The sequence below is a fragment of the Somniosus microcephalus genome, chromosome 2 (assembly GCF_052327205.1).
Source record: "Somniosus microcephalus isolate GS21.2 chromosome 2, FLI_Smic_1.0, whole genome shotgun sequence".
Lineage (NCBI taxonomy): Eukaryota > Metazoa > Chordata > Chondrichthyes > Squaliformes > Somniosidae > Somniosus > Somniosus microcephalus.
Window position 1 is genome coordinate 318623144 of NC_140988.1, and position 19769 is coordinate 318642912.

Consider the following 19769-nt stretch of genomic DNA (forward strand, 5'->3'; position numbering starts at 1 on the left):
AGGACATTCAGCCTCCGATCTTCGGGTAAGCATTCTCCAAGGCGGCCTTTGATTACACACGACAACGCAAAATCATCGAGCAGAAACTGATAGCCAAGTTCCGCACTCATGAGGACGGCCTCAACCGGGATCTTAGGTTCATGTCACGCTACATGTAACCCCACCTGACGTAGAGTCATCCAGACTCTAGTCGTCGTTGGCTTGTTCTCTCTGCACAGATGCGGCCGGACCTGCTGTGATTTCCAGCAAAGTTTTTTGTTTTTTTCCTGTTTTTCATACAGACCCCAGCATCTGCAACATTTGACCCCTTGTGACCCCACCTCATTGTTCTTTGATGTAATGTTCTCCTGACTGACCTGTTTGGACACCATTCACACCTTTGATTGCTGTGATTATCTCTCTGCCGAGGTGTGATAAAGGGCAGTTAGAAAGATAACCTGTAATCATCTGGCAGTTTTCTCTGACTATATATGCTGTGCCTGTATGCTTCTCTTCACTTCACCTGACGAAGGAGCAGCGCTCCGAAAGCTTGTGATTTCAAATAAAGCTGTTGGACTATAACCTGGTGTTGTGTGACTTCCTACAATTGTGAACTTGGGCAGTAGGAGATTGGGTGCGAGAGGGTCACTGTTATCTTTTGGATACGTGATGGTCGGGTTGGTGTGTGGAAAATCCAAACATCACTTTGTTTCAAAAAAATCCATTAATCATGAAGTATAAAATTATTCAGAATTAATCATATGTAATGAAAAAAACACATTTTCTGGGGAAGCAGGATCCCAAATCCCACCCCCCAGAAAGCACCAACAATTTTGTATCTGCGGCATTTGGATATCCCCTTCGGGCTTTTGTGTATTATATTCCACCAAGTGAAGGAACGTTTTCCATACTATTTGCTTAAATGGCAACTCCCAACTAACAGCCTGTTTTCACAGGTTAGGATCATACTCGAGTTGTCAGCTCCTCGAGGGCTGTGTCAGCTTGTTTGAAGCTGTTGGTCAGATTTTGCTAGTTTTTTTTTGGTCAGATGGGCATCTTTGCTGACAGAGCGAGTATCTGATACAATATATAGCTGAGAGATCTAGATGTGATATCTATGTGCACAAACCTCCAGTTTAAAAAGGGAAATCTCCCATCAGCTGTAATCCACACAGACCGGAAAGTGTAAACTTTATATTGGAAATCCCCCACCATTACGCAATAGCCCAGGCTCGCTCGTTGAATTTACACAAATGAAACCGATCTCACGATCTGAATAGAGAATCACAACTCCATGGAATGACGACACCCGCCGCCCGCTGTCGGTGGGGATCCTGGTCCGCAGGGAGCTGGGGTCAAACATGGGACAATACTGTGGCGTCCATCCCGTCCAGCGACTCCACACTGACAGTGCGAGATCAGTAAATGTGCCTACATGTCTGTAAATGGGTTTGCAATCTGCCTCACTATTCAGAATTTGAACTCTCATTCCCAACATGTAGCCATGTCGATTGCTATTTTAATATGGTTTTATTTAGTCTATTAAACAATAAATTGTGATCACATTTATAATGGTCATAAAACTATTCGTGTCCCTTTAACCGTTAAAGGTTTTTGATTTTTTTTCACATACTGCTATATATGAACAACTTAAAATAATAAAATTGCTGAGCATATGGGGGAAATGCCCATATAACCTTCCTCGGGCACGGCCAAGGACTCTGTCCCCAGTACTGGGCCAAAATCCTGACTGACTTCCTCCGAAGTTTACACTGAAATTCCTGCGAGTGTTTTCGCATTGATCATTCGTGAGTCAAATCTATTTCTGTGTAACCTGGGAGGAGGCAGTCCCTTTAAATGAAGTTCCAAGTTAGTTTCGATGCCAGTTGCGTCGGTCTGTAATTCCCCTAGTTCAGGATTTTTTAGAGAGCTTGTAATTTCCCCTTGTCGGTTTTTTTTATTCAACGCGATTGTAGTGGCGTACAAGCGGCTGTAATGAGAAGACAAAGTTAAAAGAACAACAGCACCTTTCTGTACAGTCCGATCCTTATCACGAATAAATCACACGAAATGAATGTGTCCTATCTGGCCGAGAAAGCATTGAAAGATCTCCTGCAGATATCACCCGGGAGAACCGAACCGGATTTGCGGATGGACTGCAGTCACCTGGCCAAAGAGCTGATAGAGGCCAGCACCGGGGCGAAAGTGGGGGCCGAGTTAGAGAACGAGGCTTTCTTGGGATCTGTGCAACTGTTAAAGGAAGAGCAGCGGCGCCTGATTGCAGACTTGGTGCGTGAGCTCAACGTAACAAGTGTCAGGGATGGGACTCGAATCATCTCCGCCGTTTCTGCCAAGATTTTTGAAGATGGGCAAAAGAATTGGGGGCGAGTCTTCAGTTTCCTGGCTCTGGTAATCACTGTGGTCCAGCGAGTTGCTCCTGAGAGGCCCAGCCAAGAGGAAGTGGCTCTGCTGTCTGACTGTGTGGCAGAGTGCCTTACCCAGCACAGACAGGCATGGGCCCACCGCCAGCACAATAAGTGGGTAAGTATTTTTGAGGCCTTAAATAAAATGATACAGTGATCTCAAAAGAGTCAGACTTACCTCAAGGTTATTCATAGAATCATAGGATCATAAAAATTTACAGCACAATGTGCCATTTGGCTCATCGTGTCTGTGCCAGCCAAAAAAAAGAGCTCTCCAGCTTAATCCACTTTCCAGCTCTTGGTCAGTAGTCCTGTAGGTTACGGCACTTCAAGTGCATATCCAAGTACTTTTTAAATGTGATGAGGTTTCTGCCTCTATCACCCTTTCAGGCAGTGAAAAAGTTCTCCTCAACTCTCCTCTAATCCTTCTACCAATTACTTTAAATCTATGCCCCCTGGTTATTGGCCTCTCTGCTAAGGGAAATAGGTCCTTGCAAAAAAGATTTACAAGGATGATACCAGAAATGCGAGGTTATACCTATCAGGAAAGGATGAACAGGCTGGGTCTCTTTTCTCTTGAAAAGGGAAGGCTGAGGGGTGACCTAAGAGAGGTCTTTAAAATTAGGAAAAGTTTTGATGAGTGGATACAGAGAGAATGTTTCCCCTTGTGGGGAATAGCATAACTAGAGGCCATCAATATAAGATAGTCACCGAGAAATCAAATGGGGAACGCAGAAGAAACTTCTTTACCCAAAGGGTGGTGAGAATGTGGAACTCACTACCACAGAGAGTGGTTGAAGCAAATAGCATAGATGCATTTAAGGGAAGGCTAGATAATCATATGAGAGAAAAGGGAATAAAGGGTTATGCTGATAGAGTTAGATGAGGAAAGATGGGAGGTGGCTCGAGTGGAGCATGGACTGGTTGGGCCGAAAGGCCTGTTTCTGTGCTGTATACCCTATGCAATCCCATGTAATCTCCTCTGTACCCTCTCTAGTGCAATCAAATGTAATGTGATGACCAGAACTGTACGCAGTACTCTAGCTGTGGCCTAATTAGTGTTTTATACAGTTCAAGTATAACCTCCCTGCTCTTATATTCTATGCCTCTGTTAATAAAGGAAATTATCCCATATGCCTTCTTAACCACCTTATCTACCTGTCCTGCAACCTTCAGGGATCTGTGGACATGCACTCCATGCTACTTATGCTTTTTACTTCTTCAGTGTACAAGATAAAAAAGATTGTGATGGTGTGAGAACAATTGGAGGCTGGAGGTAAGAGAAGAATCATCGATCATCTGCCTTACCATACCACTACTATGTCGTATAGCTGATGTAGATGTAGATGTAGATGTAGACAACTATAATTTCACATTTAGGTGGTTGAGCCAGATAATTGCGTCAGGAATAGAGGAGTGTATCGCTGTGATGCCTCCTTTGTATTTGTGAATCAGGCATTGAGTCGTTATATGTTCGATGGTCTGTTGCCAGCTCAGACATTTCGACATAGACATCACCGCCCTAAGCAAGACCCGGTGGGCAGGGGAAGGCCAGCTCAAGGAGCAAGGCAGTGGTTACACCTTCTTCTGGAAAGGCACCCCACCCACCAGCCCCTTCAACCACCGTCTGCCCTATCTGTGACAGAGACTGTAGGTCCCGCATTGGACTCATCAGTCACCTGAGAACTCATTTTTAGTGTGGAAGCAAGTCACCCTTGGTTCCGAGGGACTGCCTAAGAAGAAGAAGTTCTGTTCTGGGTGACCACAGTTGTACATTGGAAAGTTTTTAATTCTCCATTTGTGCATCATCAAGCATCCACATCTGCCATGGTTTGTGCGGATGCGGTTCAGGGTTGTCCATAAGCTTCACGCAAGATTGAAGCCAGGGATCTTCCACATCGGGTCTTTCACAAGGTGTTTGTAGTGACTTCTTGTGAACTCCATTCAGCTTTCCAAGCATCTTCAGGGTTGAAGTCACATTGTCGAAGGTTAAGCGCGTGCTTGCGTTAAGGGCTTGCATGACATCAAGCGTGGTGAGGGACATTGTTAACATCGTGGTGGATGGGGAGACGTTCGTTTTCCATGATTCACTAGACTTCCCAGAGGGTTGAAGCATTGCGACGAATGGATGAGGGAGCGATGTGCGACAGCGCGGGCAGCCACTTGAGGGTTCCAGTGATGCACCACATTGCAGTATTCAGTTGGATATCAACAAGTCGAGTGTGGCTACTTCTGGTCTATATCGGTGCACAGTACCTGGCTACAGACTTAGATAGAAACATACATAGAAACATAGAAGATAGGAGCAGGAGTAGGCCATTCGGCCCCTCGAGCCTGCTCCACCATTCAATGCTGATCGTCCAAGTTCAGTACCCAGTCCCTGCTTTCTCCCCATACCCCTTGATCCCTTTAGCCTTAAGAAATATATCCAACTCCTTCTTGAATATATTTAATGTATTGGCCTCTACTGCCTTCTGTGGTAGAGAATTCCACAGGTTCACCACTCTCTGGGTGAAGAAATTCCTCCTCATTTCTGTCCTAAAAGGCCTACCCCTTATCCTTAGACTGTGACCCCTGGTTCTGGACTCTCCGGCCATCGGGAACACCCTCCCTGCATCTAGTCTGTCCAGTCCTGTCAGAATTTTATAAGTTTTAATGAGATCCCCTCTCATTCTTCTAAACTCCAGCGAGTACAAGCCCAATCGACCCAATCTCTCCTCATACGTCATTCCTGCCATCCCAGGTATCAGCCTGGTGAATCCTCGCTGAACTCCTTCCATGGCAAGAATATCCTTCCTCAGATAAGGCGACCAAAACTGCACACGATACTCAAGATGTGGTCTCGCCAAGGCCCTGTACAACTGCAGCAAGACATCCTTGTTCCTGTAATCAAACCCTCTTGCTGCGAAGGCCAACATACCATTTGCCTTCTAAACCGCCTGCTGCACCTGCATGCTTACCTTCAGTGACTGGTGCACAAGGACACCCAGGTCTCGTTGCACTTCCCCTTCTCCCAATCTATTGCCATTCAGATAATAATCTGCCTTCCTGTTTTTGCCACCAAAGTGGATAACCTCACATTTATCCACATTATATTGCATCTGCCATGCTTCTGCCCAATCACCCAACCTGTCCAAATCATCCTGTAGTTTCTCAGCATCCTCCTCACAGCACACACACCCACCCAGCTTTGTGTCGTCTGCAAATTTGGAGATATTACATCTAGTTCCCTTGTCTAGATCATTAATATATATTGTGAATAGCTGGGGTCCAAGGACCAATCCCTGCGGTACCCCACTAGTCACTGCCTGCCACTCGGAAAAAGACCCGTTTATTCCAACTCTTTGCTTTCTATCTGCCAACCAGTTCTCTATCCAAGTCAATACCTTGCCCCCAATCCCATGTGCCTTAACTTTGCATGCTAATCTCTTATGTGGGAACTTATTGAAAGCCTTCTGAAAGTCCAAATACACCACATCCACTGGTTCTCCCTTATCTATTTTACTAGTTACATCCTCAAAAAATTCCAGTAGATTAGTCAAGCACGATATACCTTTTGTAAACTCATGTTGACTTTGTCCGATCCTGTCACTGTTACCAATAAAGTGCTTGTTAAAAAAAAGTTAACCAGATTAACAATGAGTGGATCCATAATCTTCCTCTCTTGCACACAATCCTTTTTTAATAGATTAAGTCTGACTACCCAAGGAACACAGATGGCAGAACCATTTGTAGTTTCCATTGTGCTCCATTCACCACATTTACATTGCAGGGAAAATTCAGCAAACCTGGAATGCGGAAGGTTTGTGCAACAACTTGAATTTATCCAGCGCCTTTAATGTAGTAAACCCATCCCAAGGCGCTTCACATGAGTGTTATCAGACAAAATTTGACACTGAGCCACATAAAGAGATATTAGAACAGGTGGCCAAAAGCTTGGTTAAAAGGGTAGATTGTAAGGAGCAGCTTAAAAGGAGCATGCACAGCTACTGCAAAGGCGTTGTTATATCCGAGTGGTAAGGCCCAATAACTGCTATAAGCCAGACTTCAGGAACCCAAAACTTAACTTTTTAATTACACAGTTTAGGAGAGATCATAGCTCTTACAGCTACAGGCATGCACTTCTAATTCTTACTGCACGATGCAAAAATGGAGGATCCTATGAGTCATTCTACCCATAATGCAATGTTACCTTAATACTAGTAAATATAATCCCTTAGCATTTGTCTCCCTCTGGTGGATAACTTAAGCATTACATCTGAGATTACTATATCCCCCCCTCTTAAGTTACAATAATTCTTAACAACAAAAGTCCATAAGGAAACTCCTTTAACGATAGTCCATCCTGACCGAATCTAGCAGGTCATGATCAATCTCTGTGGCAGCTTGTGAGTCCTTGTTGAATGTCTTACAGTCAAGTCCCTGCTTGGCTGTGGTAGAGCCACCTGCTGCTCCTGAGCAGTATTCAGAGTACCTGACTCTGCTACGATGGTTTCCTCTTGATTAAGGGGTCCAGGTATAACTGTCTCTGTTCGTGGTGTTGGTACCACCAAGGCATTTGGATAACTGGGGACCAACTTGTCCTCCAACATTTCCTCTGGAACCTCCAGTTCGATTTCCCTTTGTCTGGTCAGTATCTTTGTTGAAACCCTTTCTTTTGTTGGGCTTCCCGTACTTCTCCTTGTTTTCTTCATATGGATAAATGTATCGTGGACCCAAATAGGTGGTCTCATGAGTACCAAAGAAGAAAATGGGATATTTATTTGTTGAAGATTTTACTGCTCCATTAGCAAAATCATCAATCCTGTCAGGCCAGTGAGGATAACCCTTCATCTTGGCGAAAATCAACTCTCCGGCTTTATACTCAGTCACATTTGTAGGAGCTGGTGCCTCCTGCAGTGCTTGTACCTTCTCCTTGATTGGATGGAGCCCTGTGGCATCCACTCTGTGTCCCAGGAACACGGCCTCATTCCCCAAGAAAGTACACTTACTCCTCTTGAGCCGTAACCCAGCCTTATCCAATCTTTGAAGTACCTCTCTCAGAGTGCTCAGATGCTCCTGGTCGGTTCTTCCTGTCACCAGAATGTCATCCAGATTGATTGAAACATGTGGAATCCCTTGCAGTACACCCTCGATAGTTCTCTGGAAGATAGCTGGACTAGATGAGACACCAAATGGCAAGCTGTTATAGGTAAACAAACCCTTGTGCGTATTTATGGTTACATACTTCTTGGATTCCTCATCTAGTATAATCTGCAAGTATGCATGACTCATATCCAGCTTCGTGAATTTCTTCCCTCCAGCCAGGTTTGCAAAAAGATCCTCAGTTTTAGGAATAGGATGCTGTTCTAGTTTAGACACCCTATTTACAGTCAATTTATAATCTCCACAGATTCTTACCGAATTGTCCGGTTTTAAAACAGGTACAATTGGAGCTGCCCATTCTGAACATTTCACGGGTTCCAGAATGTTCTCCCGCAAAAGACGGTCAAGCTCAGCCTCTACCTTCGGTTTCATGGCATAAGGCACAGGTTGTTGTTTAAAAAATCTTGGCAGTGCCTCCTTGTCGACATAAATCTTAGCTGGGGGGCCATTAAATGTTCCAAGTTCTTCCTTGAACACATTCTCATGTTCAATCAACACGTCTTGCAAAGACAATTGTTTGCCTCCCTCTAGTTGATTTACTGCTCCGCAATCTAATTTAAGTTCTCGTATCCAGCCCCGACCTAACAAGTTTGGTCCAGAACCCGATACTACAACTACAGGTAGCTGTTCCACGGTCTCCCTGTGTTGCACAGTTACAGTAGCTGTACCCAATGTCGCCACTCGTTCACCGGTATAGGTTTTAAGCTTCATAAAGCAAGACTTTAACTCTGGAACTTTTGCACGGTTCCACAATTTTGAATATTCCTCCCTGTTCATTATGGTTACGCCACATCCAGTATCCACCTCAAAGTTGACCTTAGTGTCATTTACTATCAGTTGCAAAGTGATAGGATCCACTTTAGGAATGTCCTCTACCATACTATGCATTATAAACACGTCGTCTTCTTTCTCAGCTTCTCCACTGATGTGATGTGCTCCCTGTTTTTTCACTTCTCTTACTAGGTTTTGCTTTTCTCCCCCTTTAGGTTTGTATACCTCCAGGGTAGCTTTTGCTTTGCATGCACATTTTATGTGTCCTTTTTTCCCACACTTGCGGCACTTTTCCTCCAGAAACCTGCATTCCCTTGCCAGGTGATCTCCATTGCATCTATAACATGCTTTTATATGCTCACGTTGTGGTGTACGACTCATATTTAACTTTTGCACAACCATCTGACCTGCAACTTGCTTCGTAGTAGACCAGCCTGAACCTTGTATTTCTTGTACATCACGGTTAGCTGTCTCTATTAATTGAGCAAGTTCCAATGCTTTTTCATACGTAAGCCCAGTCTCAGACAATAATCTCCTCTGCATTCGAGCATCCATTATTCCGCAAACCAGCCTATCTCTCAGCATGTCTTTCAAACTGTTCCCGTAATTGCAATCATGTGCCAGTTTTCTCAACACCGCAACATAATCCAATACAGACTCTCCCGGGTTCCTGTTCCATGAATTAAATTTGAAACGCTGTACAATCTCACTCGGTCTGGGATTGAAATGGTCCTTTAGCAAGGCCACTAAGTTAGCAAATGTAATGTCTCCAGGCTTCTCAGGACTGCATAAGTTTCTCAGTAAACTATACATCTAACTTCCCACAGAAGTGAGCAAAATAGCTCTCCTTTTTCCAACATCAACTATATAATTTGCCACAAAGAAATGCTCTAGTAACTCACAGTATTCGATCCATGTTTGTTCTTGAACATCAAAAGCAGAAATCTGTCCTGCTCGAGTTGCCATGATTCAGATGCAGTGATCTTGTATTTTCCCTTCTTCAAGTTGAGATCTGTTAATCCTCGTCGCCAAATGTTATATCCGAGTGGTAAGGTTCAATAACTGCTATAAGCCAGACTTCAGGAACCCAAAATTTAACTTTTTAATTACACAGTTTAGGAGAGAACATAGCTCTTACAGCTGCAGGCATGCACTTCTAATTCTTACTGCACGATGCAAAAATGGAGGATCCTATGAGTCATTCTACCCATAATGCAATGTTACCTTAATACTAGTAAATATAATCCCTTAGCATTTGTCTCCCTCTGGTGGATAACTTAATCATTACATCCGAGATTACTATAGGCGTGTTCACAACTTTCTCGTTCTGGTCTGGACCCTCTCCAAAGGCCATTGCTGGTCTGTACAGATGGACTGTTCCCTCAGGCCGATGGCCAGAATAATATAGCGGAGGTCCCGCAAATTACCTTCACAATGAGTGATGCTTTGCCATGGCACGTGCCATTTCATTTATCCTGCAATATTGCAAACTGAGTAGAAAACTATAACTTTGTAAGTTAACTAGTTGACAAACCAGCAATAGGATTAGTTAACAAAGCATTTTTGTTAACTTCAGTGGCAAGGAGAATCAGGCTGGGTGTACGACGAGCAGCTGATCCACTACTGCCCATTTTCAGCCAACATTTTAAATTAAAATGACCCCGCATTAAATTCTGTGGAAAGGAGAATCAGGCACAGTGTACAACAGGGGGCCGATCTGCAAACTCCAGTTTCTGCTTGTACCAAAAAGTGAAAAGTACCCCCACTATCTCAAGTAGACTCTGTCAAGAGAGGTGGATGGAGGGAAAGAGAATTTTTGCAGAAAAAAGGGATAACGCATACCCACAAATGACAAAAGAAGTTCTTTAAAAATTAGGTAGAATGCAGGGCCCTCAAGCTCTTGAAATAACCAAATCCAAAGATGTGCAAATAATTTGGAGGAAAGGTCCGATGAGTTAAAATGCACCACCCGTGACAATTTTATAGTTTTTAATCAACCCACTGGGTGGTGCTTTCTATTTCTGGCAACTAAGGGATAGAAATTAGTCTGGTTTAGTGTGATTAATTTTAATATTGGTATGTGTGTAGCGGCGGGAGTGCTGTGGAGTGGGAAAACAAGAAGGATTAGAAAAAACAGTGAAGATTCCAAATCATCATTGAATCGGGCGTGTATCAAAAAATGTTTCTTAATGCTATCCAAGTACATAAAAGTAATACTTTTCACATTTTGTTGCATAATTGTCTGTTTTTGTATGTTTGTAATAGGATTCCATGACTGTAATTGCAACTGGAATGTTCCTTATGTTTGGAGCACTGATTGGTACCATTCTGTTGAAATAACGTCTTGCTCGACAGGCGGTCTTTGCTTCTCTGGTAGGATTGTTTGCTGCTAAAAATCTTGCACTGAATTAAACAATCTTAATTAAAATTATCAGTTAAAAATATAACTTTAACTACTCAATTGCTGTACCATAATATATAAATTACTGCTCAGGTTACATTTGAAATGCTTAATTTTAAGATGATCAATCATTTAATGTTGTGCTTGATGTTGTCTTGTTAACCGGCCATTATTGCATGATAATTGGCATTTGCTGTACTGGTTCTAGTGGCTAATGCTCAATTCCAGAGTAGGGGCTGATGCACGTCCTCCTTCACTCAGTTCCCAATCTGAGTTGCGTTGAGTGATGAGGTTCTGATTGCACGCTGTAATATTGCCCAGCAGAGAAGAGGGAAAACTGAAGCGAGGTATACCTGAACAGTCTTTGGCACCTCCTTACAACTAGCTAAAGGGGTCATTCTCAGCAGCTTGAGTACAGGTTATGGATCCAGACTATCAGACTCTAGGCATCTGGCCTGACAGGTGAAGACAAAAATGTTAAACATAAAGGTGAGCATTCCTGAGTACCCCTTCAATGATCACTCGATAAGTTGTAGTGATGTATCACCATTATTTTAACCCTTCATCGTGGTCCTCATATATCAAACATGTTATGCGAACTGTCTCTTGCTGTCTCTATGACACTTACAAAATGGCAGTAAAACCACCCCAAGATTTCCATAGTATATAGTGCAAAAAGTAATAAACAAGTGGCCGTAACATGATTTAGGGGTTCAGATTGTGGTAACAAACCGCTCAGACTTCACATTCATAGTTCAGGTCATTATCTGAATTCCTTGATTCAATTACTACTTTGAAATGACACCTATATATCTATATTTCCAAATGTGTATATATGGAGGTGTTATGCCTGTATGAACCAGATTATATTATTTCTCAGTAAAACCTTCTCCTGTTAGCTGACCCTATTATAATCCTGGTCCGGCATCATCATATGATAAAGTAACCCCATTTGCTGTCAAATCATGAGAAGATACACCATAAATGTGGGGGCTATAATCATGCTGGTTAACAATGATGATAGAAGATACGGGCCTAGGAGTTGGGCTTAGTGCCAATAGGAATTAGTGCCAATAGGAATAGGAATCAATGCCAATAGGAATAGGAATTAGTGCCAGTTTTTCAGGTGCTACGCGGTCTAATAAATCCCCAAAATGGTGGGCAGGAAGCATGCACAGACTTCCGATGGGGAGCACGCCGCCCACCATATTGGGTAAGGACAAACAAGAAGCTTCCTTTACCCACACCTGAAGCAGGCCTTAGTGTCTTTCCATATGCAAATAAGGGGCCAAACACCTGCTTGGGATCACCGCAGAAAGATTGGTTTGCTCTGAGGCAGCTAGTGCAATCGTAGGCTGCACTCAGGGAAACCAACCCTACACAATGCCTGCAACCACAAAGGTAAATTAATGACCTGAATATGAAGCCGGAAGGATCAGGAGGATCCTCCCGATCGCCGCCGCTCCTGACCTCCCCGGCCCGCGATCCTCAACTCCAACCCTGCCTCTCCCCTGACCCCCTCCCCCAAATCTCCTCGCTCCGAGATTCTTGACCCTGACCCCCCTCACCCCTCCTCCCAATCTCCCAACCCCGAGATCCTTGACCTCCTTCTCCCCTGACCCCTGATCTCCTGGCTCCAAGATCTCTGACCCCCGATCTCTCCTTCCCCCTATCTCCCTTGCACCCCCCCCGTCCCAAGATCAATCATCCCCCAAAAATGGGCACTCCCAAATTTCATGTCTATGAACTGTGACAGTAATACTCCACTGGAAAAACTCAAAAAATATTAAAAACTAAACTATACAAATTAAAAAGTAAACAATATTGAGAATAGGCATTGGGGTGAAGTAACAGAAGTCTGCCAGTAGCATGGTATACTCTAGCACGATTCAGTAACCTCAGGAGAGAAAAGGACAAGAATTTGCTGAAACAATGTAGTACACTGAAGAGTTAAAGCTCACAAATGCTATCAGATGTTTGAAAAAGTGTGTTTGACAACATCTACTGTTCTCTGAACCTGATTATATATTACCTGTACTTTTCACAGGGTTTCAAGTTCTCGACTACATCACAAGTTGGTAAAATTCTTCTGTGCTTTAGCTACAAGACCACTGTTGCCACCTTCCAAGTGCTCGAAAGATGAGTGCATCAAATTTCTCTGTCCATAATCAATGTCAACAATGAAGTTCTCATTTATGTCATTTAGAAGTAAGCACGCACTATTCAATAACAAAAACAAAATCTAAGGAAAGTGCCGTTTTATATACAGCGATCATCGGGTATTAATCAGAGCACACAAACAGGGCAGAAATCCAGTCTCGGGGTTCAAATGATATAAACTGCGAAAATGAAATTTAAGTGGCTTACGTTCAACAGCTGAACCCCAAGATTGAGTTATTGTTAAATTAGCAAAGGTTAATTAGTTGATGATACTGTAAATCTGTCTGATTTTGAGCCAGACTGTCTAGTTTTCAAGTCAGTTGACTAGCTTCCAATGACTTTTTTTTCATCAGCAGCTAAATAAACATTGGAACTCGAACCTGGATCCCACTACCTCCCCATCCCACCATGTCCTTTACCCTGTGTTGGATCTGAAATAGATGAAAATGAATGACAACCCTAGTGACCACTTCTATTGATATTATGTGTGCTTGTTAGTGCCACAAATAAAACCACTGTCCTACATCTATTATAAGATTGCATTTTCTTTCTTTGATATAATTGTAATTATCCTTTAATTCAATCCACATTGCATATGAATGATGTTTCCACACCTGAAACGTACCTTTCCTTCGAAAGTGTTCCACCCTCATTATGACACTCCCTGAGAGACAAGCATCTTATGCTTATTATCAATATGTACTGTATGTAACATCATAAAGTCAAGATCCAAACTGTATCACCTTCATGGCCAAGATTAATATTAGCATAAAAAAAACCATAATGAGGGTGGGATGTACATTTATGCAATAATGTAAATTGATGGAGTTCACTTACAATTAGTTCTCAATGTATATGCGTTTTTCTTTAAAGGCAACAAAATAAATCAAATAACTGTAGAAAGACTCCTGGTTTTCATTGTAACAACTAATCAACTGTGTGTATATTTTGAAAATAGTATTGAAATTTAAGATTCGCTGACACTACAGACAGATATTCTGCGTGACATTACACTAGTTGCACTTCATTCTATTTGAGTATTCAGAGCAACGGCCTGGATATTAACAGGGGCGTGTTACTTAGGCTGGGGGGGCGGACAGTGGAGTTTTAACTAACTCCACAGCGGCGTCTTTTGTCCTTGACAGGTTCCCCGCCCAGAAATCAGCCTGACTGACAGGCAACCCCCCGGGTTGGGGGGGTGTCCTGATCCCCAACCCCGGGGCGTGTCCAATCCCAGTGGGTCCTCATTAAAATATTTAAATTGCAAACCCGCCTCCTGGGAACGGGCTGGCTGCCCGCCCCTTGTCCTGCCTCTGTTAAACTCGGAAATGGGCGGGTTGGGGTCGGGTTTGAGATTTAAAGGCCTAGAAATTCAGTTGTTTGCGCCAGCCACTAGCGCCTTAGGAGGAGGAGATGTGGGGCACTAGGCGGCTAGCGGCCGGGCGCAGTGCGATCTGTGCCTCTCCCCAACTTCAGTAAAGATTTAGCGGCGGCGCAAAGCCTTTGCGCGCGCTCAGCTGCGCGCGCAGATCCTGATGTCATTTCATCGTGCAACGCCCTTTGTGCACCCCAAACCGGAAATTCAGTGGCGCCAGCCTATTGTGCGCCTGGCGCCCCTAGCGACTGGTAGAGGGGAACGGTTCCCAGTCGCTGCGGGGCGCAGGGGGCGCAAATTAAAGGGCACTCCTCCTGCAGTAGAAAAGGCAGCCATTTTGCAACACTCCTTCTTTGTGAGAGACGGATCTTTGCAGAGAGACAAAGGTAGAGAGCTTTCTGGTTTGGCTCAACACTCGCACAGGTACTTGTGGCTTCAGGCCACAGCTTTGCACTTGTCTTTAACTTCAGAGCCATCTCATTGATTGGAAACATATAATGGGGGCTGCAATGGGTGCAAACGTTGGCCTTCTCCATTGCATTCAAAGGGCTCAGAGACGCCGTGAGAGAGTGGCAGTCATGGCCAGACGGAGAGGGGGCAACAGGCGTCGGCAAAGGAGGCCTTACCCACCCAGGGTATACCGCCAGTAGTTCTCATATCTGAACATGTCTGACGAGCAGTGTGTTCGGAGGCTGCGATTCCGAAGGGCGGTGGTCACTGAGATCTGCCACCTGCTTCGCGGAGATCTGCAGCCAGATCTGAGGAGCAGGACGTCTCTGTCGGTGGCAGTGAAGGTGATGGTGTCTCTCAACTTCTATGCCACCGGCTCCTTCCAATCCGCTACTGGGGACATTTCCAACATCTCCCAGTTTGCCGTACATTGCTGCATCTGCCAGGTGACCAATGCCCTTTTCAGAAGGAGACGTCAGTTCATCTCCTTCTCCATGGCCCTTGTCAAGCAGCAACAGCGTGCAATGGGCTTTGCAGCATTAGCAGGCTTCCCCATGGTGCAGGGCGCCATTGACTGCACGCATGTGGCTTTGCGGGCACCTCTAGAGAATGCCGAGAATGACCGCAACCGGAAGGGCTACCATTCACTCAACGTGCAGTTGGTGTGTGACCACAGGCAGCTCATCCTAGCTGTCAATGCCCGCTTTCCAGGCAGCAGCCACGATGCCTTCATCCTGCGCCAGACTTCTGTGGCAGACATGTTCCAGGCCCAGCCTCACCCACGAGGATGGCTTCTCGGGGACAAAGGCTATTCTTTGTGCACCTGGCTGCTGACCCCGCTCCGTGCGCCCAGCACCCCTGCTGAAGAGGGATACAATGACAGCCATCAAGCAACCAGGAACATCATTGAGCAAACAATCGGCGTCCTGAAGCAATGGTTCCGCTGTCTGGATCGTTCCGGAGGAGCCCTGCAGTATTCGCCTGAGCGAGCCTCCCATTTCGTGGTCGTGTGCTGCATGCTGCATAACCTGGCTATCCGCAGGACTCAGCCACTGCCACCAGACATTGGAGGACCACCAGAGGAGGAGGAGGAGGAGGAGGACCAGCACAGGAGGGAGGCAGAAAGTGCAAGGGCCGCCCGTCGGTGGCTTATTGAACGTCGGTTCTAGGCCCCCTCTCAGGGAATGGCTTGTGCCAAAGGCACAAGATGAATGTAGCCGCTCCACAAGCCCTCAGCCGAGCAGGGCAACCAGGACTTCCAAAAGAAAGCATGGACAGTGCGATTTAAGAACATTTATTACTTTGATACCTCTGTGCCCTTCCCACATAACAAACTAATGGAGAGAAGCCCCCCCCCAAAAACACAAATCGAGCAGTTTCGGCCTTTCCAAAAACACAAATACACCAGTCTCGGCCTTTCAAAAAAACAAATCCACCCTCCCCCTTTAAGAGCTCACCGGCGCCAGAGTGTCTGCCGTCAATCAGCAGCTCGCCACACCTGCGCTGCGCCCGCCCTCGGGGGTTTCGCCCCGGGCCGCCGGCTTAGCGCCTAATGATAGTCGTGCATCGCCTGTTTTAGCGCAGCAGCAACCTCTTGGGGCGATGCCACTGAATATCGGCGAAGGTGGCGCGAAGTTGCGCTGGGCGCAAACTTTAGCGGCCACCCGGCTGTAGCGCCCCAAACGTGGCTATACTGAATTTCTAGGCCAAAATGTTTTAACCTCTGATTCGACTCCAACCTATCCGTTTTTGGGGGGTTAAAATCCAGCTCAACTCCAACAATATATTGCAGGCCAAACTCTCCAGTCCTCCAGTGATTATATCATAAATTTCGCACAGGCACAACAGGCCGAATAGCCTCCTTCTGCGCTGTTTGAGTTTATAAGATTTAATTAATAATTGTCATGCACATCAGGTATGTTGTAAATTACTGCGCTATATAACTATGTCTAGATATATTATTAAAATATATGTATTTATATAAAATTCTTGAGACTTCTTGTTTGTTATGCCTATTTCCTAGGTCACAATTTGCTAACACTTTTGTGACATTGGTAGTGCCCAGAGGTAATGCCCAAAGTGTAACAATACAGCAAGCTTCTATTACTTTTAATAGGCAATGCTAAAGCTGGCTATCCAGTTCTCCCACCACTAGTGACACTGTGGTGTGGGTCACGAATGTTCGTCCGTTATTTTACCTCGTTACAACAAACAATAAACACAGCTAAATAACACGCCATTTCCTCAAACTAACCATGAGCAAAGCCATAAGAGATTCATGATTAATACGCAAAATGTCTTTCATAAAGCACACACATCCTGCAAGTGTCACTTATCTCCTGTAACACTTTCCCTGTCACACTTTTGCCATCACACTTCTCCCATCACACTTTGTTGACTGTCTCAAAGTACAATAGCAGCCAATCAGAACTGAAGAGGTAGAGAATGTACAATCAAAAGCTGCACTTTGCACTTCTGCAGCCTTTTTTTTCAATTTCTATGGACAGTACCTTCACTGTGAATATGTGTGTGCTACTATGCCATGGCTGAGATGGCAGCAGACTGCCAAGCAAGAGTCTGGGCACTCTTGCAGTCTGCTTCAGAGGGCGTTGGTGAAAGGGCAGCACTGAGGTGAAAAGCTGTGCACATAGAGGCTTGTTAAAATAAAAGACTGATTTAAATGTTTCATTATGGTAAGTGGAATGTGGGGGAACAGCGAAAAAAAGTGCTGGTGTGTAGTATGATGATGTAGCTGGTTTGGCTGCGAGGTTTCTTGCTTTATTCCAGATGGGATGGAGCACTTGATTGGTCAAGAGGAGGTTAGATTCATACTCTCTGGGCTGGGAAACATTTGTTAGTGGCTGAGGACAAGGCCAGATGAATTTCTTTGAATCATAGAATGGTTACAGCACAGAAGGAGGCCATTCGACCCGTTGAGCCCATGCCAACTCTCTGCAAGAGCACTTCAGCTAGTCTCACTCCCCTGCCCTTTCCCCGTAGCCCTGCAAAATGTTTTCCCTCAGGTGCTTATCCAATTCCCTTTTGAAAGCCGTGATTGAATCTGCCTCCACCACCCTTTCAGGCACTGCATTCCAGATCTTAACCACTCGCTGAGTGAAAAAGTTTTTCCTCATGTCGTCTTTGGTTCTTCTGCCAATCACCTTAAATTTGTGTCCTCTGGCTCTTGGCCCTTCTGCCAATGGGAACAGTTTCTCTCTATCTACTCTGTCCAGACCCCTCATGGTTTTGAACGCCTCTATCAAATCTCCTCTCAACCTTCTCTGCTCTAAGGAGAACAACCCCAGCTTCTCCAGACTATCCACATAACTGAAGTCCCTCATCCCTGGAACCATTCTTGTAAATCTTCAGCAGCTTTCTAAGGGGTCTTGCGTTTGTTTCCCCTCATCTGCAACCAAAGAAGTAATATCACAAAAGTGTACTGAACACTGCCTCTGTCACTAAATGTACGAGACAAGCAACATTCAGCAACAAGTTCTAAAGCAGCAAAACCATTTTTAATTTAAAAAGCCAAAGATAAAGCCCTTTTTTTGGCAATGCCAACTTGTCACTTTAAGCCCCAGAACCTAAATGGCATCTCAGGAAGCAGTAGCTTCAGGTTTTATGCAAGCAATCTATCCCTGATTTGCCCCCAGTGATATTAGAGGCAATTTGAAGACTCAGTCGTTTGACATCAATTTGCATGTACTATTTATGTTGCTGTGCATCTTCAGGTACATGTGCAGACATCAGCAAAGCCAGAAAGGATGGTCAGGGGTGGTGCTATTCAGCACAGAACAGAGGACAAGGATGAGCATCCATTTTTCCCCTGTGTTGCACCCATTTTTTTGTGTGCTATTTGGGAGCAAGGCAGAGGAAAATTTGCCCTTAAAAGTCAGAAAACAATAATAGTGCACTAAATGTCAAGGCAAGAATACTAAAGGCATTAATCAGCTGATAATGAGAAACGCAGTGGAAGCCCAGAAGGGGTCTGCACAGAGGTCTGCACAGAGCGGGATTAAATGGAGTGGACTTGAACAGAGTGTTTTATTTGGGAATTTGGAAAGAATGGGAATTTTGGAGAAAAGGGGGAAGGAGTTGCTGCTTTTTGCCGACACTACTTATAGTGCTTTCTGTTATAGGTAGATAGTTAATTTCAGTACCCTTAACTTAATCTGGATCAAGTAAGTAGTCAAGAAACTACACTGTAAACTAAGTTACCTAATTACAAATTTAAATAAATTTAATTAAATAAAATCCATTTGCACTGTGACCTCCTTGGAAAACCCTCTCCCCACATTGACTGAGCACTTATAACATCTATTCCTCAACTGAGATATATACCAGCACAATGGGAACCATTTATATCCTTTCATCCTGGTCCTCAGAATTGGAGGAAGAGCAGCCGCGGCAGCAGCAGAACCAGGCACAACAGCAGCAGCAACAACAGGAGCACCAACCTGCTGCTCAGCCATCTGATGCTGTACAGGGCAGCGGGCACCAGTGCAGGGCTGCAAGTCGCCGCAGGAGATACTGCCAACACAGGGTTTACAGGCCAAGGAGGAACTTCCTCAACATAAGTGAGCAGCAGTGCCAAAGGAGGCTGAGACTTTCGCGAGACATTGTCGCTGACATCTGTGCAATGCTGCACCAACACCTGCAGCCCTGAGGAGGATGCAGAGAAACTCCAGTATGATTTTAACAGGTTGGGTGATCGGCCGATGCATAGCAAATGCAGTATAATGTGGATAAATGCGAGGTTATCCACTTCGGTGGCAGAAACAGGAAGACAGATTATTATCTGAGCGGCAATAGATTGGGAAAAGGGGAAGTGCAACGAGGCCTGGGAGTCCTTGTGCACCAGTCGCTGAAGGTAAGCATGCAGGTGCAGCAGGTGGTTAAGAAGGCAAATGGTATGTTGGCCTTCATAGCGAGAGGATTCAAGTACAGGAGCAAGGATGTCTTGCTGCAGTTGTACAGGGCCTTGGTGAGACCACACCTTGATGTTTTGTGTGCAGTGGCCTCGGGTCTGCTGCTCGCCTCTGCTGACATCTTTCAGAGAGTTGTA

General features: G+C 44.8%; 1 protein-coding gene across 1 annotated transcript; it reads left to right on the top strand.

The window, feature by feature from the left end:
• Positions 1–1838: 1838 nt before the first annotated feature.
• LOC147123536 (bcl-2-related protein A1-like) lies at positions 1839–13775 on the top strand. The gene is made up of 3 exons (XM_086004711.1): positions 1839–2520; positions 10584–10691; positions 12767–13775. The coding sequence occupies exons 1-2, from the start codon at positions 2050–2052 to the stop codon at positions 10656–10658; spliced, it is 546 nt and encodes a 181-aa protein (XP_085860837.1). The 5' UTR covers positions 1839–2049; the 3' UTR covers positions 10659–10691; positions 12767–13775.
• The last annotated feature ends 5994 nt before the right edge of the window (positions 13776–19769 follow it).